At 45.1% G+C, this 22,492-nt stretch overlaps 1 protein-coding gene across 1 annotated transcript in view; it reads right to left on the reverse strand.

Annotated features, from left to right (window-relative positions):
• Positions 1 to 22,492, reverse strand: part of ADAM19 (ADAM metallopeptidase domain 19) — an 84,162-nt gene that overhangs the window by 5,586 nt on the left and 56,084 nt on the right. Inside the window, exons 9-21 of the mRNA XM_055325486.1 lie at positions 17,929 to 18,095; positions 15,934 to 16,018; positions 15,104 to 15,243; positions 13,229 to 13,406; positions 10,045 to 10,134; positions 7,201 to 7,396; positions 5,796 to 5,904; positions 4,305 to 4,509; positions 3,507 to 3,584; positions 3,286 to 3,394; positions 2,017 to 2,161; positions 1,491 to 1,575; positions 985 to 1,209 (exon numbers count right to left, since the gene is read on the reverse strand). Coding sequence (XP_055181461.1) covers positions 985 to 1,209; positions 1,491 to 1,575; positions 2,017 to 2,161; positions 3,286 to 3,394; positions 3,507 to 3,584; positions 4,305 to 4,509; positions 5,796 to 5,904; positions 7,201 to 7,396; positions 10,045 to 10,134; positions 13,229 to 13,406; positions 15,104 to 15,243; positions 15,934 to 16,018; positions 17,929 to 18,095 — 1,812 coding nt within the window. The remainder of the gene's footprint in view (positions 1 to 984; positions 1,210 to 1,490; positions 1,576 to 2,016; positions 2,162 to 3,285; positions 3,395 to 3,506; positions 3,585 to 4,304; positions 4,510 to 5,795; positions 5,905 to 7,200; positions 7,397 to 10,044; positions 10,135 to 13,228; positions 13,407 to 15,103; positions 15,244 to 15,933; positions 16,019 to 17,928; positions 18,096 to 22,492) is intronic.

The raw sequence follows: 22,492 nt of genomic DNA on the forward strand, positions 1-22,492 counted from the left end.
CCCTTCCTGCATGGCCATTCTCTATCCCACCCTTGCCTCAGATGAGAAAAATGGAAGTGGCAACTCCACCTCACTGAAGAACCAAACCTAAGTGTCTCAGCCCTGTCACACCAGGACATTGCCCCATGTCCCAGGGACCCTCCCCAAGCTGGTGCCAACCCCATGGGGTCAGCTGGGCCCCAGTAGAGCCCTTCTCCATGCCCAAGAAAAGCAGTTCCAGGAGGAAAATAAGCACGTCCTTTGCCCCACTTCAGAGGACCCTTCACAACCCAGAACACACAGGACAGCTCTGGAAGGTACTATGCCTGGCCACTGCCCGGGAAATATGTCTGTCTCTGTCTATGTTGTGGGAAACTCTGCAAGAAGATACAGTGGGAGCCATCAGAGCATAGACAGGCCAGACGAAAAGGCTGTTGGTGGGGACGAACACCTCCTGGGGACCCCTGCCCCTTGACCTGCCCTCGAGTTAGTTTCCCCCAGGAAGACTTCCTGATCAGCAGAAGGAACAATTTGGTGGGATAATTTCTATGATGAGAGAAGTACAGGGGCACCGAGTCAGGTGTGTGGCAGTCAGGGAGGGCTTCTGGGGGAAGTGGCATCTGGGAAGCGATCTGAGGATGAATAGGAGCTGGCCCTGCAAAAGGAGGGAAGAATGTACCAAGCAGAAGACAAAGCATTTGCAGAGACTTCGAGGAGAGAAAAAGAGCACAGGAACTGAAAGAAGTTCACTGGGGGCAGGAGGGAGGTAAGTGGCCTGTCATATAATAGGCCAACCAAGAAGGAAAGCCTCTGTAGTTTGGGGGCTCCCTGGGGAGTAAATTTCTCCATGTTCACCATCCCCCCTTCTGCGCATTCCCTGCATTTAGCAGAATGCAGGGAATGTGGTCCGCTCTGGACTCAGAGCTCCATCTGCACAGTCATTCTCCATTGCCGGCGCCCTTAAAAACACTGCCCCTGGTCCAGGGCTGCCGAGAATCCACTTACCTGGGAGAGGATGCAATTTGGTGCAGGGGGCACTGGCCGGCTGGGAGGCGGCCTCCTGGATGACTCCCTCCTCTCCACTTGGGGCCCTGCCCCTGGGGAGTTCCTAGCAGCTCTGCTGAGGTGTGCTGGCAGTGGTGCAGGTGGCGACCCGCCGTGCAGATAGTCTGGAGGGGGCCGAGGAGGAGGCTGGGAGGGCTTCCGCGGGGTTTCGGGGGTGTTGGTCACCTATATGCATAAGACAAGAAATGCCTGAGAAACAGGGATCCTCAATATACTGAAAAACTCAGAGGTGTCCTTGTGTGTGTCACTGAGATGATAGAGGCCAAATCCCCAGGTTCCCAGAGGTCAGGTGCAACCTTTAAGTCAGAACCAATAGAATCTCTCTCGAGCCAAGAAAGTGGCTTTTATTACCAATCCCAGAGGCCCACTGAAGCTCCTAGGAAAATCCAGCAGGGTTCTGAGGGATAACAGAAAAGCAACAAAGTTCAATGGTGCGAAGCCCTTACCTTTCGCTTGCCCTGGGGCGTCTGCAACTTAAACGTTGGGTTGGCGTGGCCAGTTCCACTGTTCTGAGACACCCTGAAGGGACAGCTAGTAACAAGGATGGGGGAGAAGGCAGAGGGGGAAAGTTCAGAAAGGGTCTCGGTCTGAGTTCCCTCTGGCCCAGCATGACCAGCAAGCAGCTAAATCTCCGCCAAGTCTGCAGACACAAGGGTGTCACCAGCTAGCCACTGATTCCCTTCAGGCATAGACCCAGAAAGACGTGGGATTTAAAGTCCTCCCCAGAACAAGTGTAATTTAATAGGGGACTCGGAAACTACTCATCCCCAGGATCCAAAGGAACGAATCACTGGGGGGAAGATGGCAGCATGGCCGGCTCATTTGCCTTCTCTGCATTAGACTCACTGCCACCAAGTTTTGTTTTGCTTTGGTTTTGTTTTGGTTTTGTTATCAAGTTCTGCTTATGGAAAGCTTTATGACCCACAAGTGGACCCCAGTCCTTCATGGCACCCCATCATACCCCCATCATACCTGAACTGTTGCCTCAGTTTGGAAGGGAGCGCCAAGGGCTTGAGTTGGCCCAGTTTGTTGTTCCGTTTACAGCAGTAGTATATCAGCATAAGGACTGCCAGCACAAATACGGCCGTGAACACTCCAGCTATCATAGGACCAACACCTTCCAGAAACAGAACCCAAGTGAGAAATTTAGAAGCTGTTTGGGCCACAGCAGTGTTGTTCAAACACTGTATTCCTGATTCTTCTTCAGATATTTGATTGCATTTAATATGTATTATTTATTTTAAGTTAAGAAGTATAATGAAACGCACGCAGGTACCACTGGGAATCCACTAATACTAGCTTAAACAGTCATGTCAACTTGCTTTGTTCAGACCTCGTAATGAAGCTTCTCTAGCCACTTCTGCTTAATTGAAGAGTCCTTTTTGAGGCAATGAGCTCAAGTTCTGTTATTACTTACCGCTAGTTTTTAGCCCAAATATGGTTTTTCTGGACACAAAGCTACCAACCCAAAATGCTGAAAGACTAAGACTGTTCTAAGACTAGAAGTCTCACCAGTAACCCACAACTTCATATTTGGTTTCAGCAAAGCCACCTCAGCATTCTCATAGATTATACTTTTAAGCATACAAAATATATATACACCAGGGACACACTACTTTATCTGTTTTCTCTATTGGGATTTCTTCTCCAAAAGATTTCATTCAAGTACAAGTACTTTGCTATTAAAAAGAAGAAAGAAAGAAGAAAAGAAAGAAAAGAAGGAAGGAAGGAAGGAAGGAAGGAAGGAAGGAAGGAAGGAAGGAAGGAAGGAAGGAAGGAAAGGAAAGAGTTTGGGAACCAAAGGGCTAGAATATCTGTGATTTACACTAAAAACTAAATTTTTTCACAGGTCTATTTCTCCATTTTAAGCTTTGTTCATCCAGGGATTCTGAACTATTATAATGTGCCCCAGGCTCATGATTCTTTTTATATGGCTGAGAAGGACCCATCACCAGCCCACTGTCCAAAACTGGATGAAATTATTCAATAACCTGTGTTCTCTCTTCATCTCTCTCACCCAAGCAGTGTCAGACCCTCTCAGTAGACATGGTAAGAGAAAAAGCAACTGAGAAGCACCGCCCGCCCCCAGCCTGTCAGCCTCACCCCTCTCCCACTTGGTTCCTCCTTTTTGTTCCCGCATCTACAAAATCAGGATAATGGGGCTGACCCATTCCCTCTCTATGACATGCCACCCCCCCCCCACAAAAGTGGGCAGAGGCCACGAGCAAGCCTGGCACTCACTGTCGGAGGGCATGGGTCCACTGTCGATGCTGCCCCCCTGGCCGGGCGTGTTGCAGAAGGGCGGGGCCCAGCCCTGGAAGCAGTGGCAGTTCTGGTTGTTGTTGCAGACCTGGAGGGAGGGAGGGGAACGGATGTCAGCACCCCAGAGCACTCCGGCCTCCCACAGGCCTGCCCTCACAGGCATCGGTGCAGAGGAGCCCCAGGACCCCGGGCACACGCACCCCATGGCCATTGCACTTCTTCCCACAGCCTTCTGTTTCGAAGAACGAGGTGTTCCTGCACTGCCCCTCGAAGCAAATCTGCAGTGGGGAGGAAACCAAAGTGTCAGTCCAACAGCAGGGACACTGGTTGGCAATCAGGATGCTGGAGTTTTCATACTTGGAATAGAGAAGACTCAAAAATGTAACTCACTTCCAGTTATTTATGGCCAAAAGGCCAGGACAGGATGATAGTTAGCTATATTCAGGTATTATTTTTGTGATCATAGAGAAAATAACAAATATATTATTAAAACATTACATTTAACATAATAAATATGTTATTACATTCTACATTACTGTGTTGGCTATATGTTAATTAGTTATAATTCATATACAATAATTTAAGTATTAACCTTAAAAATAATGACGGTGATAGCAGTCGACTCTGTGCCATGTCTTATACTAAGGCTGCACATTTTTTTTTTAAATAATTTTGTTCTCAGTTAACTCTGAGATAGGTTCCCTTATTTCCCCCATGCTTTTGGACTATAGTCTAGGCCATTTCTTAAATCATATAATAATTCACAATGAAGACAGAAGTGATAATAGCTAGCCCCTCTAAGCAGTTTCCAGGGATTATCTCATTTAATCCTTACGACAATTCTAGGGGGTGGGTCATGCTATTACTAACATGCTTTACAAAGGAAGCCACTGAGGATTGGAGAAGCCAGGAAGGTGGGATTTGAGCCTGGGCATCTTCCCTCCAGAGCTCACATTTCTTATTCTCTCTCCTCTCCCCTCAGTGGGGCAGGGACTCACGTGGTTGTAGCCACACTTGGTCCCGGTCATCACCAGGCCTGGGTCCAGCATGTCACCCTCTTCCTCGGGACCACGGTAGACATGGGTACCTCGGCATCGGATCTGCCTTCCATTCAAGATGATGGTGGTGTCAATGGGCACTGCGTTGGACTCCAGGGGCCGGGCCTCAGAACTCTGACACTGGATCTTCCCACACTTGGCATCTCTGAGCCCGACAGAGAGGGAGGGAAGGGAGTGGAATCAGAGGCAAGGGAAGAGCCAGGGCTCAGAAGAGCTTCAGTCTTTCTTGACTAGGAGTGCAGGCTTGGATAGGGGAGCTCTAGGGACCCAGCACAAGAGATCTCATGTGAACTTAGACTAAGGATAGGAAATAAGATCCTTGTCCCCAAGTAGTACTAGGCCAGAGAACAGGCCTTGAGAAGTCCTCTTTACTGCAAGGACAACTGCCTGACCTGAGCAACCTGCCCCCTTATGCTCCATCCAACCCCATGCACCCAGATGCTGCAGCCAGAAGCCTGGTGTCATCCCCAACTCACCCATTCTCCCTCACTCCTGGGTTCCAGTGATTTTGGAGTCCTGTCCCATCCTCCCTCATGTATATTAACCCTGAATCACATCGCCATCCTATTTTACCTGGACACCAGAGAACTGATCTCCCTGCTTCCAGTCTTGCCCCCACTGGAGTCTAATTTCCAAACTCCTCTCAAGCCAAAGTCCAAACTGTCCTAGTCATGCATTCAAAGCTTTTCATGATCTGGTGCTTGCTCAACTGTCCAGGCTCATTTCTCAGCCGTTGCCTCTCCGATGCACCCCCACATTATGCATTAACTATACAAACTGCTACCAGCTCCTCCTACCACCCGTTTCTCTCTACTCATCTCCTGTGTACCCGCACCATTGCCCATTCTGTTCAACTAGGTAATTTCTCCAGATCTCAATTTAGGTGTAACTTACCTTGGGACCCACTAAGGAAAGGCTGACCTATTAAGTAAGACCTTGATCTAGTAAGACCAAGTTGGGTGGTTTCTCCACAGCTTTGTTATATGTATTGTAATGAAAAGTTCCATGTACTCAGCATAGTATTTGGCACATAGCAAACCCTCAACAGATAGTAGATGGGTGGATGGGTAGATGGGTGGATGAATAGATGGATGGCTGCGGGAATGGTTGGTTGAAATGAATGAATGAATGAGTGACAGGTTACTCAGATGAGGGTACAATTAGCATCCCACAAAAATGACCCAAGAGAGCTGATTCCCTACCCGACTGTAAGGTCCCAAGAGAAGTCTGACCAGCTTTCTAGGAAGCATTGCCATCCACGCTCTCCCTTTGACTTCTTTAGACTGTACATTGTCCCACAATGGGCCTGAAATTCATGACTGACTGACAATTTATTTAAAGGCCCATGCTGCTGAGCTGGGCAGGAGTGAGGACAGAGCAGAAATTGCTCGCTCACCCTTAATCTTACAGGGTTGGCCCTGCGGTCATTACCTCATGTTGCATTTCTTGTGTTCCCCATTCATGTCTTTCCCACAGTTTCCAAAGGTATCCCCGGCCACATTCACCTTCTCAAAGCAGAGATCAGGAGCAGGCCGGGCTCCTGGGTGAGCAAGAAACATTTGTCAGCACATTAGCCAACTTTTGTAGAACTCAGGAGCCCCCCAAAGTGCAAAGCTAGCCCTTGGTAAAAAATTAAGAATTTTTTGGGGGGAGGGAATGTTCAGCTTTTTCTTTCTGTACTGTTTTTGGATACCCTCAACTTCTCATCAAACCCTGCTCATAGAAAAAGAGTATATACCAGTTGTTTATACCTTACTGAAGTATTATGTCTGTGAGAGGTTTGTGTGTTTACCTTCTCTGTAAGGAAAAAGCTCTGTCTCATTTCAGATTGTAAAATAGGTAATACATGCACAAAATTTTAAAGAAATGAAATATGTCTTTATTTTTCTAAGTAGCCATTCCAGTTCCTACTTCCCCACAACCTGAAGAAGCAGTCACAATTAGCAATGTATCTTCTAAGGTAATTGTATCTCTCTATCTTCTAGATACAATACTTGTATCTCTTCTAGAGATAATCTAATAAAGAATGGCAGTAATTCTATTTACTGTTCTGTATCTTGCACTTTGGGCTTATTGTAGGTGTTTTTATTCAGTACACACAGAGTTGCCTCCTTCTTTTATTCAGCTGCAGGGTCTTCCACTACATGGGTGTACCAGGATTAATTTAATCCGTGCTACTGAAGGATATATGGGTTGCTATTGCTATCTCTAACACTGCTGCAGTGGAAATCTTTATAAATCTACCTTCACATACGTGCACAAATACCAGGATAGGATACACTTCTAAGTAGTGGAATAGAGGGGCCCAAAGAGAAATTCATATAAATTTTGATATCTTCAAATTGCTTTCCAGAAAGACTGTACTCTGTGTTTCCCCACATTCTCCACGCTACATTATCACCACTCTTACCATCATAGTTACGGTATTATTATATTAACTTTTCGGTCTTTGCCAGTCTGACATATGAGAAATCCTATATCGTAGTAGTTATCACTTGCTTCCACTTAATAGGAGTGAGGTTAAATATTTTCTCACAGCCTAGGGCCATCTGAATTTCCTTTTCTGTTCCCATGCTCTGCCCATCTTTCTGCTGGATGATTATTCTCTATTCACTCACTCTGGGAATTGAAAACATCAAGGACCTTGGAAAGGACACTGTTCACGGTCTCTCTCTCTCTGAAAGTCTACTCTGAGTCAAGGGGAGGGAGACAGGGAGTATCTAGAGAGGCCATGTTGAAGCCAAGGATCTAAGCTACGTCGAGGGCCTGACAGAGTGGAGGGCCGGCTTGGAAGTAGTGGGGTGGGAGGAGGGCCATTCTGTAGGAGGTGCCTTACCAGGACCCCAGAGCTGCTGGCACTGTTCCTGGTAGGTGAGGCACATGCCATTGTAGCAGTAGGCCTGGCCACCCTCACAGGGGGTGCCGTCCATCTGGTAGAAGTTGGTGGGGCAATGGGGAGACTTGCCCGTGCAGAATTCTGGGAGGTCACACTGCCGTGCCTGCTCACGGCACAGGGTCCCAGGAGCCAGCAGCTGAATGAACCAGACGGGAAAAACAGTCAATGTCTCGAATGCCCTCAATTATTCCAGCAAAGAACTTGTGAGCATCACTCTCGTGAGAGTTTTCCCATTTCCATTGTTCCAGAGACCGTCTTTGGCATGACCTCATTAACTTAAACCATCATCAGCCTTCTAATATGAATAATGACTTAGAGGTCTTCAAGGTGTTTTTTCACAAATGTTAACTCATTTCCTCTTCTCAGCAGTTTGAAGAAGTAAGAATAATATTTATGCAACAATTTACGCAACAATTTACAGTTTACTAAGTGTTTTAGTAATCATGGCTACTTTTGTGAAGCCCCCACTTTAGTGCCTGGTACAAATATTACCTCATTCACTTTTCATGAGAGTCCTAGGTAATATAATTATCCCTGTTTTACAGATGATGAGACCTGAGGCAGAGGAGGTTAAGCAAGGTCCCAAAAGTCTGGTGGTCAGTAAGTGGTGGAAGAGCCAGGCCCCCTAATATATACACACAAATGTGTGTAAACTAGTATTCACACATCACCTCTGAATTTACAAAGCATTTTAGCAATAATATATTCCCATTACTGAGCCAAGCACTGGACTAAGTTACACATATTGATCCCATGTGAGCTTCACAATATCCATGAGGCAGATGCTGTTATTTGCCTCTTTCTGGAGATAAAATAACCAAATAACCTGATCAATAGCACAGCCATGGCAATGATAAAGACTAAGTTTGCCATTTGAATCTTCCAGTCTCACTGAGCGGTCAGTGTTACTGACCACCCCATTTTACAAATAAGGAACCTACACTAAGATGGTTACTACGCTGCCCCAAATTGCACTACCAGGGCTTGAACTGAAGGTCTCAGACTCCAAGCTTCATGTTTCTGCACACACTTCTCTCCAGAAAATCCTTTCTGAGACTTGAACTGAGTGGACATTGTCCATGCTTATTCTCAGGCTATGGTCCAAGCGTCAAAGGACTCCCTCCTCCAACCAACCAACACAACTCCATGAGGAGATGCCAAGTCAACCCTAGAGTCAAATCAAATGGGGAGTTTCCCCAGGCCTCAGCTGTAAGAAAAGCTACATCTAAGAACAGTGTCCTCCTCTTCCCTCCTCCCAGGTGACCCCACACCACCCGCAGGGCTTTCCTAGGAGAGAAGGCAGAGAACAGGCCATGCTGAGCAGCTTGCTAAAAGCATGGAGTAGGGGCGCTTGGGTGGCTCAGTGGTTGAGCATCTGCCTTTGGCTCAGGTCATGTTCCCGGGGTCCTGGGATTGAGTCCTGCATCAGGCTCCCTACAGGGAGCCTGCTTCTCGCTCTGCCTATGTATCTGCCTCTCTCTCTTCATCTCTCATGAATAAATAAAAAAATTTTTTAGATAGATAGATAGATAGATAGAGCCTCTTGTTGCCAGGGTGGCCCTGTGTGGAGGAGGAAGACTCAGGACACATCTCTATCACGAAGGAGGATAGAGGTAGAGACGACACACCTGGAGCCAGTGTGCCTGGGTTCAGATCCTAGCTTCTTAACCAGCAGTGGAGCCTGGGGCAGCTATTGAATCTCTCTGGGATGGCACGGAATAAATGGGATAAAAACTTTCTCAAGGGATTGTTACAAGGACTGTATTCAAATAGAGCACTTCAACAGTTACCTAGCTCGTAATGAGCACTCACTCAGCAAGTGCTAGGTGGAAGCGCAGGTCCACAATTCCCATCCAAAACTTTGGGGCCAATGGGGTCCGACTTTTCAGGTTTCAGAAAGCTGACGTCACACATGTATACATACACACAGGTATGTATATACATTCATATGTTATATAGGTATATTTATTATATGACCCCCCCAGCAAGACCTGGGATTATACTTTATTATCAAACACATTAATTTTTCTACAACAAAATAGAAATATTCACTTTAAGTGTGTGTGTGTGTGTGTGTGTGTGTGTGTGTGTTTTAAAGACCATAATTATGTCAATTCAGGTAAAATTTGCTACCAGAAGAGTTAAGAAACTTTTTTCCCAGTTTTTAGAATTTTCTGAATTTCAGAATTATAGATAAGAGACTATAAAGATATAGTAAGATTAGTAGCAGTATTTTCCACAACATCAGGAGTGTAGGCTCCAGGGGTAGAAAAATGTGGTTCAGCCCCCTCTTGCTGTGTGACCTGGGATAAGCCACTTATCCCCTCTGAACTGCAGTTTACTCATCTTAAATTGAGGATATTAATATACATTTCATGGGACTTTTGTGAGGCTTGAATGAGACAATATATATAAAATTCCCTGCATAGTGCCTGCCATCTACTAAGTCCATTAATATTAACCAAAATTTTTATGATGATTATTATGAGCTCCAAATAAAATCAAGCCTACTCTACTCTCTCTGGATACCTTTTTTTTTTTTTTTTTAAGTCTTCCATCTTCCAGTACGCACAGCCCTCTGGGATGATTTGAAGCCAGGGAGGCATGGTATAGAAAATAAACTTCATCACAGGGGCCAGCCCAGATCCATGTCTCTGAAACTTTGATGCCATCACTTCCCTGGGATGGAGGCTGAATCCTGACCATCAGCCCCCAGCAGAACACTGGGCTGTCAGGTCAGAACGCTGGGGTTCTGCGGGGCGGGGTGGGCAAAGGGCCTCTTACCTTACACTGGTGACAGCAGGCGCCATGGGCACATTCCGCCCCTTCTCTCAGGGTACAGTTGGAGGCATTGCAGCACGGGTTATTACATTCCTGCAGAAGCAGAGGGAATGTCCATGAGCCTCTGGGGCAGCAGAGCAGGGAGACAGGAGTTGGGGTGGAGTGAAGTCCTTCATCCACATCCCACATTTCCCCAGCCCTCCCCCACATGCCCTTGGGGCCCAGGCTCCCTAGAAAATCTTTACCAAAAATTTCGTTTTATAGGTTTATAATGAAGGTAATGTATATTTATCACCAAAAATACATAAATGCACAATCGCCAGCAACATCACAACACAGACACAACTACATTTTGAGTGTGAATATTTACCCAGGCATTGTCCTCTTCACATATACATATTTAATTTACAAAATGATAGTATCCATACTGCTTTCTAATGTAATATAATATGTACATTTGCCCCTGCAGTCCTGTGTTCTTCCAAAACACGATTTTTTAGCATAATATTATACTATATAGGAATTCTGGGATTTATTTTTCTCATTCCCAATAGAACGTCCAGAGACCCTGTCTTCTACTGCTGCCCTTCTTGCCCTCACAGCCCCAGGCCTCTTATCCCATAAGAAAAGGCCATCAAAAGCAAAGGCTAGAAGGTCTGAACACAGTTTTTTGTTTTAAAGATTTTATTTATTTATTTGACAGAGAAGGAGAGCACACAGGCAGGCAGAGCAGCAGGCAGAGGGAAAGGGAGAAGCAGGCTCCCCATCCAGCAGGGAGTCCGATGCAGGACTCGATCCCAGGACCCTGAGATCACGGCCTGAGCCATGGCCTTCCTAAACCTTTACCAAAGATCATAAACTAACTAGCTGAAGGTAGATGCTCAACTGACTGAGCCACCCAACACAGTTGGGTGAGCCTCCCAACTGAACACAGTTCCTTAGACTGCTCTCTCCATCGGCTGCTCTTCCTCACTCTTCACTGGCTTGGACCTTTCTGAAACAGAAGGTCTTTAGGGGTTCCATGCTCTCCTCTCTTCCTTCTTGCCTTATGGGTCCTGATTTGCTGATGTACAGCATGAAATTTAAAAGATGATGAGGGGCACCTGGATGGTCCAGTCGGTTAAACTTCTGCCTTCAGCTCAGGTCATGATCCCAGGGTCCTGGGACCAAGCCCTGCATCAAACTCCCTGCTCGGTGAGGAGTCTGCTTCTGTCCCTTTGTTGTTCCCCCCACTCGTGTTCTTGCTTTCTTTCTCTCCCTTTCTTGCTCATTTTCTCTCAAATAAATAAGCAAAATCTCTAAAAGATGATGAGACACCCCAATGACCCCAAGTGTCCTTATCACACCCCTACTATATTCATAGGCCTATCTATCCCAAACCATTTCTTGACAATGCACCAGGCAGGCTCCATGCATAGGTCCATCACAGCCTTGTGAGGCAGGATTATTCCCATTTCACAGATGGGGAAATGGAGCTCAGATAAGTCCTATGCTGGTCAAGGTACACACCCAGCAAGTGCTGCACCTGAATTCAAGCCATGTCTGCTTGGGGACTGTCCCATGCTAATGAACCATATCATAACCCTAACTGTCCAGGTCTAGTGTGTTGGAGGGACACATTACATGCCTGACTATGATGCCCATCCACTTGTTTCCCCTAAGAGAAGGAAAAGGATACTTTCCTTCCATTAGTCTCCCACTATCCCAGGCTCCAGGCACACCGCGTTCCTTCCCACTTCAGGGCATAGTTCCTCCTCTCGCTGAAATGTGCTTTCTCTTCTTGTGCTCCTCAGTAACTCCTAACTTAGCCTTTAGATATGGGATCAGAAGTCACACTCCCACCTGAGTAGAGTAGCTCCTCTCATACTGCAAATGCTCACAGCACAATATCACTGGCCTTCCTAAACCTTTACCACAGATCATACTCATATACTTTTGTAATTATTTGGTCAATGTGTTTCCCCCAGTAGATGATATGCTCCACAAGGACAGGAACCATGTCTATTTTTGCTATCCATCCTATCCCTAGCACCCAACATAGTGCCCCACACTCAGTAAATATGTGCTGAACATAAGCCAACTGGCTGAGCCCACTTGTGGATTGCTCCTCAACTCCACTAGACCCTCCATGGTAAGACGGACAACTCCCTCCTTTCTGATGGGCCTAGACTGATCTCTCTGAACTCATGGTAGTGGGGATGGCAGAGCCTCTAACTAGTTTTTGTTTTATTATGAAAGAAAGTTATGTGCTGACATTAAAGACAAAAATCAGGGGCGCTTGGTTGCTCAGTCAGTTGAGCATCTGACTTTGACTTTGGTTCAGGTCATGATCTCAGTGTCGTGAGATTGAGCCCCGAGTCAGGCTGTGCACTGAGTGTGGAATCTGCTTAAGATACTCTCTTTCCCTCTCACCAAGCTCCACCTCTGCTCTCTCTCTCTCTCTCTCTCAAAAACCATGCAAAACTAAAAAACAAAAATCAAACCATAGGGAAGGTTATAAAATCAAATAGTCTTACACACACCCTCAGCCTCCCCTCCACGATTTACTGTTTTGCATATGTTAACGTGCATATCTCATCCTCCAGAAAATAGACATGAAACTATCCAGTTCTGCTTTTTTGCAAAAAATAACACACATCTGTCAAAAATGACAGCACCATGCTGCATGCCCACCACTCATTCTGAAGAGGAGGAAACAGCTTGCACACAAACAGTTCTGTTCCTTCTTCCTGCAGCAGCCCTTTCCAGACCTAACAGTATTTCCTACATCCTCTTTCAATCATCTCTTCTCTAGGCCAAGTAGCATAAGCTTATTATTTTAAGCATCCTTAGGGCCCAGGTTCAAGTTCATATATCCAGCTGTGTGGCATTGAAAAAAAAAAATCAGTGGAGCTGGAGGACAAGGAAGGCCATCTGTAACTGCCCTGGGGAGGAGATTATAGGCTTTGGTTAGACCAGACACTCACAAGGAGAATCCCACCCTGACCTGGACACCAACAGTGCCAACCTAAAACTGAGAGGGTCTGCAAAAATGGTCCACATCCGTTTGGTGACGGGGTCTTTAATAGCCAAGTGAATGTGGGAAATGCCTAAGACTCAGAAGTGTTCGGTTGCATTCTCTTTGACTTTAAGATTTGAAACCAGTGCACAATCTTCCCTTCCTGCTAGCACTACCATGCCACCTTACCTCTTCCTCCCCACAGTCACATTCTTCCCCATCTTCCAGGTAACCGTTCCCACACCTCCGGCCTCCATACAGCGTCCTGGTGTCTGGCATGTTGGAGAGACACATCCCACCGCCTGACTGCAGATACCTGTCCAGCTCCTTCCTGTTGCATCCATTGAACACTCTTGGAAAGGGATGCCTGGCAGAGAATAAGGCTGGAGTTGATTGGGAATCTGAGCAGCAAGCAGCCAGAATAGTCTTAATCCTGCTGCCTATGATGCTGATTCCACCTAGACTCAGACCCCCACCGTCTCACGCACACACATTCTGTCCTCTTAGAACATGGCTGATACATTCTCTTACAATTCTTTCTAACCACCCCATAATGTTCTTTTTTCCCCTCACTGTGCAAGGAGGTGTCTGAGAATCAGAAGCAGCAGTTTCTTCCCTTTGTAGGAAGGGGTTGCAATAAATAAAGGGTTATGAATATGTTACAATAGGTTTCCTGAGTCTTAGAGCTGAATAAAATACTAGCCAACCCAAACTTTTCCTGAAGCTTTTATCAGATGGAGATTTTCTTGGAACTGAAGACCAAGCCAAAAAAAGCCAAGATCATGGGTTTAATTTTTTCACTGGGCCAGTGATCTTATGACCTCTATTCTAAGGATGCAGGCAGCACTCCAAACTCAACCAGCAATTCACAAATGCATAGTTTCATCACCAGATTATGAAAGGTCCTGGGTTCTGCTATTGGAAAAAAAGAATCAGAAGTCATATATTCTCTAGCAGCAGGTCAGTACCACAATTTGGGTCTATAAAGGAAGAGTTATCCTGTTCTAAACCAACTAAAAGTTATACACTGGAGGTTCTCCCTTCAGTTGTCAGCTCTGTCACCAGGAATTTGTGGCCAACAATTTTTAAACTACTTTAGTAGTTTATATTTGCCTCTAGTTTAAAAACAAAATTGTGTAGTAATTAATATAACTGTCAACCACAGGACTATAAATATGCTTTTTAGATTGAAAGAGAAAGGGATGGACTTCATGGTAAGCTTTTAGGGATTTGAACATGACCCATGGAGCTGTATCCTGCACGTCAACATCATCCTTTGTATGTCACAGCCAAGAAGCAACGGAAAACACCGGATGATGGAACTCCAAGAAAAGTGCATTTCCTCTTAAAGACACTGAAATACCTTTCCCTAAGAACCATAAGTAGGCTCTAATGGTCTGGGGTAAAGGGAACACAAACTCCCACCATGATGCCTTCAAAAGAGCAACTCAGGTCTTGGGAGAACCCAATGTTCTCTGCTGTATGAGTCCAGATACTAAATATTAAGAGTTGTGGCTGTTTCGCTTTCAAAGGCTCTGGTTAAAAAAAAAAAATCCTCACAAATACAGGGAGATGTAGCTGGCTTGTTCTTATTCTCATGGTAAATTCAACCTATAAATTCCTGGAGGGGTCACTATGCAGGCATGGATGCTCCCCTTCCTTTTCCTTGTTGGGTAGGCTACATCAGAATCTTGAATCAGCACTGACCAAATTCCCTTGGGACGGAGAGACTGAAGGGTTGGGGCTATTCAACATAGGTCCTCTTCAAAAATTCAAGAAATGAAAAAGAAACATGTGGTCAGGCCAATTTTATAGCTGAGGACTCTATGACAGAAATCAAGTATATCTAGGGTTCCACCAGCACCAAAGTACCTCCTACAAACCTAATGTTCCTTGCACACATTTGCTTTCTTAGTTCTCTTTCAATTTCTTTGTTGTCAACTGCATTTCCCTCCATGGCCCCTGCAAGAGGTATAACAGAGGCTCCTAGGGCCAACTGGGAGGAACACTTGGGTTGTACTGTCCTCAAATGTTCTGCTCTCCTTGTCATGGCGCTTGACTCACCCAGTGGCAGCTGCCATGATGCACCCGCCATCAGCTGCGCTGGCTGAGCAGCATTCCGCAGAATCGTGGCTCATGCCGAAGTTGTGGCCCATCTCATGGGCCATGGTGGCAGCCACACCAATGGCATTCTCAGAGTGGTCCTGCCCAAGGAGAGAGTTAGGGTCAAGAGGGCAGCTCTCCCTACTCCCTGTTTCTGTGTTTTCTTAGCCAGGCCCCACAGCTGTCCACTGATTCCATGAACAGCACATCAGGCTCGGTGATGAAAGCCTGTGCTTTAACTGTCATGCTACATCTGTGGATGAATATAGGGTAGATAAAGGGGTGGACAAACAGATGGAGAGCAGGCCTCCATCTACTTCACAGGTTAGAAATGGATAGTCAAAACAGTCCCACCAAGCCAGAGAGAATTTCAAAAGAAGGCAGTAATTTCCTAACCATGACTTTGAGACAAGCAATTGTTTCATAATAACATGCATAAAAACAAAACTGAGGATTAAAAAATAATTTTTATCTCTATTATCTACTGTATGTTCTCCAGCCCCTGGTTTGGAACACAAGAGACCTAGCTGACATCACTAGATGTAATGTAATCACTTCCAGGGTTCTCCTGAGCTTGAAAATTGGGGATGAACTATAAAAAAATGAAAATTCACCCCTGGGTACCTCCATCTCTTAGAACTTAATGACTTCATTTTAAACAACTGCCCTACTTGATGTCAAGCTTTTTTTTCTCCCCCGCAATAATAAACATTTTTTTCCACAAGATGACCTCCTGTCCCATGAGGCAGTTTTCTGCCTTCTGCGGCATCAACATATTGGCTGGGACTCACCATGTTGACTCCTCCAGACTGGTACACGGAGCACATGGCCATGAGGGGGGCCAGCCCAATGGTGGTGCCATGGAAAGACATGCCCCTGCAGGAAGGAACAAGAGAAGGTCACTCAGGAGTGGACAGCCCTCATGGCGTTCCTTGGCCCTGCTGACATTGCCAGATCATTCCCAAGGAGAGAAACCCCGGTATTCTAGGCCAGTTGGACAACTTCCAGGTCACCACACCTCTCACTTCCTCTCACCTACTCTCTCACTGCTTCAGAGAAATGGAGGGAGCAAAAGGTCACTTTTTCCCACAATATGCCCAGAGCCCCGTTCCCTGGAAGGAAATGGGCAGTGCTCACAAAGCTGCATCCCATTCCTGCTGCAGAGGAAAAGGTCAGGGGGAGGAGCTGAGGAAAGAGTGGCACAGGTCCTGATGCTAATATGACTCATGAGCACTTCTGTCAGCTGCCAGGGTCCCATTGCCATATCCCTGGCTCTATGGTATGTGTATGGGGATGCGGTGGGGGGATTGGGCAGCAGCTGTGGGGGCTGATGCTTCATTTCCTCATCACCCTGGGGCCAAGGAAACAGATGTGTCCCATCAGGAGCCTCACAAAGTGCAGCTGGGTGCAAAGATGAGCTGTTTCTGCCTCTGTTTTGCAATTGTGAGGCAAATCTGCCAACAGCCAGCTACATTCCTTCAGTACAATGCATCCCTCTCTTAGCTGTATCCATCCAGGACAGGGGAGAGGGAATGAATAAAACACCAGTATTCTCAGGTTCCAGGCATGCCACCAACATGGAATTTACTTAAAGGCTCCACATGGAAATTCATTATGTGGTGCTTTCATATCTCCACATTTATCTTCTCATCTAGACCATGAGATGTTTGAGAGCCAAGATGACCTTATTTATTTGGGTGTCACCAGAACTTAGCATAGAATCTGACACATAGGGGGCACTCAATAAATGTTTGCTGAATTGAAGGCAGATTGTTCTTTAGAGAAAAAAAATCTGCAAAAGAACACATAAAACATATGCAAATCTCTATGAAGCCCACAGGTTATCTTATAAACTTAGACATGGCCCTGAGGAAGTCCTACTGGACACCTGGATTCAAGGTCTTGCCCAAAGCAGGACACCAACCAAGCTTTGCAAATTCAAGCAAACCCAAAAACTTCCTAGGTGAAGGTTCCACAGCCAGAGTTTGGGTACAATTATTTCCCCATTTCTTTTAAAGAGTGAACAAATGATTATGGATTCAGAGAGATATTTTTAGGGAGCAAAAGGAAAATAGCCTTACTATGTCTGTGCCTTTTGCTATAACTGTCTCAGAATACCATTGGAAGTCAACACTAAAAACATCAAATGTTCACCCCTCCCCTGGGGGAGCCTCATGTGCCACCATGATTCCCAACACTATCTGTTCATTTCTCTCCAGGACTGAAGAAATTCCAGCACAACACCCCCCAACGCCAATGTCTCCCTCCCACCAAACGCACGGTTGCTACACTATCTGCCACTGGAACCGGTTCAGGGTCTCAGCCCTGAGCCCCCAGGAACAACGTGAAGGGCAACCTAAGGAAGCCTCTCTTCTGCTACTGCTTTGGGAAATTACCATGCCTACTAAAATAAAGCACCAGGAAGACCCAAATGAGCCCCCTAGAAAGTCTGTTTGAAGGCAGCCCCCAACAGTCAGTCACTTCCCGATATACACCCAACCGTTTCAGAGGTTCAGCGGAACATTGCCTAAGTCTAATTTTCTCACCTAGATCATAAACACTTCTTGGGGCTGTTAAGACTCTTAGGGTTTTGATATTTTCCTGGGTGTACTGGGGGCAGAGCACACATCTGAGAAGTAAGTGATTATTTAGACCAGAGAGGCAGGATGGCTAGTACCACCCACTCTCAGCACTGGGGGAGGGCAGCAGACAGCACAGCACCCACACTGCAGGCAGGGGCTGTGCAGCCAGGCCCGAGGAAACGCACATGGAAAGAGGCCACTTACGTGATTAACTGTGCGTTGTCATGGTTCTTCTGGGTGAGCAGCTTGCGCCTCCAACTGAGAAATGACCATAGAGTAGAGTAGGGGTTCTCGGAAACTTCACACATATTCCCGTGAGTCCATACTTCCAAGCCCACGAGGGCAATCCGGATGTTCAAGGATCGGTAAAACTGAAAAAGCACACACGAATGCCACAGCATCATCTGTCAACACCAGGAGATTTATATGCCCCTCCCTAGCCTCAGCACTTGGAGCAGGGGCCGGATTTCTCTCCTGTACATTCCTCCAAGGGCATGGAGGCAACAGGGGCTGCTGTTCACGTTTTTCAGAAGGAATCAATGAGATGCTGAGAAAGATACACAACATTCTGGTGCCAGAGATGGGTCATTAAGCTTAGGGGAAAGAAGCCTGAGATGGAGGTTTAGGCATTTCCTATAACCAGAATTACCAGAATTACAGAATATGTAGTCTTTGTTTCTGGCTTCCTTCACTTAGCATATTTTTGAGATTCATCCATCTCATGGTCTATGTCTGTCATTATTTGTATCGCTAAATGGTATTTCGCTGTATGGAGATACCAAATTGTACAGAGATGCATTTTTGTGTGAGGTCTCCCACTCATTTTGGAGTAAATGGGTATACATAGATACACTTATTCTTGAAAGTTTCCTTTCCTGTCACTGGAGGTGTTTGGGCTTTGTCACAAAGGCCACAAACAGGTGGCCAGCATGAGACTGCGAAGGTCCCAGATACCGTTTAGAGTTCTGTCCAAACCAGAGATCCTGAAATTCTATAAATGAGACCTGACTCCCGGGTTCCTTCAGAGTAGAGCTACACCTGGTGTTTGTGATGTGGTATGTTTCACCTCGTGCACATATAAACAGGAAGAGCGTTTTCTTTAAAGCAAAGTACTACTGGGGGCACCTGGGCGGCTCAGTGGTTGAGCATCTGTCTTCAGCTCAGGGTGTGTTCTCAGGATCCTGGGATGAGTCCCATTACAAATATATGTATCTGCCAAGGTGGAGCCACTTTAAAGACTGAGTTTTGTCTTGTATCTGAAATGGATACAAGCATATGTTTAAACTGCAAGATTTTTACTTGCTAGAGAATCTGTTTTAATATAGTGGTTTGGCCTCTGATTATTTATAGGTTTTATAAATTTTAGAATCAATTTCTCTTTAAGGTGGCTCAGATTTTTCAACTCTTGTGCACATAAAATTGAGTTGACTTCATTGTGCCTTTTTTTCTTTATCCAAATTTTGAGTTAAAGCTTCATATGGTAACTGCATCCTGTTCAGACACTGTAGTCGAAATTTTTGAAACTGTGTGGTGTTCACTAAAAGTAGGAATAACAAAGTCAAAGCTAATTAAGGTCACAAACTTTGGTGAAACCCTTAAAGTCCAAATCTTCTTGATATTGTGAATTGTACTCCTTCCAGGTTAGTTTCTTCTGGACACTCTATACTCCTTACAGTTACCTTTTAAATTTTGCACACATTGAGATTAAATTGGGCCTCTACTGTGCCGATTCCTATTTCCTCTTGTGTTTTAAGTGCGAACTAACAACGTAAGTGAACATTAGCATCAAGTAGTGCAGACATATGTGTGCATTTGCTTGATTCAATTTGTTGTGACCTTATCAGTTTGGAATTGGAATTGCACCATTTCGTTGACAAAGGAAACTAAGTATATTGCTGCACTTTTAAGTTTTCAGAACAGTGTTGAAAAATTGCATTGTTTTTATTTTTTTTAAACTCAGTTAAAAAAGACTAAAACGTTCTTTCAAAAGAGGCATCTAAATGTGTTCCTAATTTTGTATATGGGCTTAGGTTTTGTAACCAATAAAAAAAGCTGCTATCAAATACGATAAAAAAAAAATTTCTTCTCCCTCTGCCTGTGCCTCTGCCTCTCTCTCTCTCTGTCTCTCATAAATAAATAAATAAATAAATAAATAAATAAATAAATACATACATACATACATACAATCTTTAAAAGAAAGAAAAAGCTAAGTACCACTGGAAGGCATAGGTTCAAAGGATTCTTTGACTGGCCTACCCTAGAGATTACTGAGGCAGTGACTCTGAAAAAAAAAAAATTGCACGCAAATCTAGGTCACATGAGCAGAAGATACCATCTTAAATCCAAAACTGGCAGGTACTGCAGCTGCTAAAAAAAACAATCGTAACATCAATGTTTATCAAGCACATTCTATGTCCCAAGCACGGAAGCTTAGAAAAGTTCAGTAACTTGCCCAAAGTCTTAGCAGGAGGATGGTGGAGCCAGGATTAAGGCCCAGATTATCAGATCAGACCCCAGAGCCACTCAAGACCCTCACTGCTTCAGTGCCGGCCTATTACACATCCAGAGACTCATCTTGCCCCCCAGAAGTTGTGGTGTAAGATGGGCTCCAGATTCAGTGAAATAGCAGTTGATTTCAAAGGAAAGTCATTTTCCCGTTTTGTGCCAGGTCAATCATTACAGAGAATAAAGGGTTTGAACTTGCTGCCTGAGGGAGCTTTTAAGGATGTAAAACTTGGCTTTTTCACAGTTAAGGGAAAACATTTTGAATTGGGTTCATGATTCAGCAAATTAGTGCCGCTCCTTCCAGTTTTACAAGTTGCTGGATCAGCAAGCCTCAGAGAAGTTGGGATTGCCTTCCTTCACCCTAGCCAGGGTGACTAAAATCAGCTGCTCAGGAGAAAACTCAGACTGCTCTCCAGAAGGGACCAGCCAGGCAAGGCTAGGGGCTTCAAATACGGTCCAGGCCATGGTATCTTCTCGCTTCCATTTTTCATAGGCACTCTTGGTTCTACCACCCAGACCAGCTGGAGAGTTCACAATGGGGAGGCCCAGCCAAGTCAGCCACCTGCTGGGTCTCCAGAACAATAGATGTCACATGGTGAGAACGGGGTCTGCCTCCTGTATACATACCCCCCAGGAAACAAGCTTTTTCTGTTTTCCCAGATGTTGAGTGTTTGGGATGTAGGATCATTTAAATGTTATTGTTGAATGAACTAAGAGCTAGAAAGACAACTGAGCTGTGTCCCTGGAGGCCTTCCTTCCAGGAAATGCTGATGTTTGACTTTCACCTGCCACTGAACACTGACCAGTGTTTCCAGAGCCATCTAAGGCAAAACAAAAACACAGACCATTAACTCTCCCATCTGATGACTTCAGAACCCTACCAAGTTTGCTGGTAAATCCAGCAAAAAAAATTTAAATTCTCTTCTTTATCTTCTGTTTTTTTTTTTTTTTTATCTTCTGTTTTGAAAAAATAATTCCCCTTTAGATTTGGGATCCATGAATCCCTAATAGGCCTAGAGTTAAGCATCAAAAGTGCTCTGAGAGCCCTGAAATTGTACAATGTTTTCAGATTCTCTCTCTCTCTTTTTTAAGATTTTATTTATTTATTCATGAGAGGCACAGAGAGAGAGGCAGAGACACAAGCACAGGAGAAGCAGGTGTCCCACAAGGAGCCCGATGTGGGACTCAATCCCCGATCCCGGGATCACGCCCTGAGCTGAAGGCAGACGCCCAACTGCTGAGCCACCCAGGCATCCCTGTTTTCAGATTCTCAAAGAGACCTGTGACCCCAAACATTAAAATCTAACTTTTAAAAACCATTTACTACTGGCCTATCAAGAGAGTACTGTAATTTAAGGTTATCTATTCTACTGCATTTTGTAGTATAAAAAATACTCCTTTTCATATAAGCAAAGTATTTCCAAGTCCTAGACCAGCCTGTTCTAGTAAAATTCAACAATTTGGGTATTTCCTAAGGGCATGTTTAAAAGGTCCTGATCTGGGAAAGTTAGCTATTCACACAGTCTTTCTAAGAGATAACTAATTTTAGAACCATTTTACAGATGGAGACTATACAGATTGGCCCAAAACAACCCATTCAACTTTTAAGGCTGTTTCTTTCCCATGCTGACCTACCCCAATCTTCCCCTAAGTCAGAAAATGTGGTCACATGAGCAGAAGATACCATCTTCAGTGGCATGTCACTCAGATTGACCATGACCAAGCAGTGCTTTCTACATTGAGAAGAATTCTGAGACTGTGTGGGGTTAAGCAGGAAAGGGTGCTGGGCTCAATTACAAATGTCTGCCACGGGTACCGGTAAGGAGACTTTTCAGTATGTAGCCTCATATTTATCATTCTTGCCTGAAAAGGAATAGATCCCTTTCAGCTGCAATGATGAAAGAAACCTTCACAGTGTAAGCTTTCTAAAAAGTGTTGATCTTTTTACCTGGAAGGAACCTTAGAGAACCTTAAAGCATTCTTAAACTGGGCTCTTCTGTGTCCTAGGTTCCCTGGAAGCCATTGGCAAGGGTGAGGAGAAGGAGCAAGAGGATAGCACTCTGGATCCTCACCCCTGCTTTAGTTTAGAGAGTTTGTCATTACCTGACTTTTATATTAGACACTGGCATAAGATTTCATTTAAAAGAAGGGTTCCACCAGGAAAACAAAACCATTGAAGCCATTGATTTAAGCCAGCCCCTCTGCTTTGTAAATTAAAAACATAACAAAACAAAACTGCAACCCAAAGAAGACAACTTACCTG

Source organism: Nyctereutes procyonoides, unplaced genomic scaffold, assembly GCF_905146905.1.
Source record: "Nyctereutes procyonoides isolate TBG_1078 unplaced genomic scaffold, NYPRO_anot_genome, whole genome shotgun sequence".
Classification (NCBI taxonomy): Eukaryota; Metazoa; Chordata; class Mammalia; order Carnivora; family Canidae; genus Nyctereutes; species Nyctereutes procyonoides.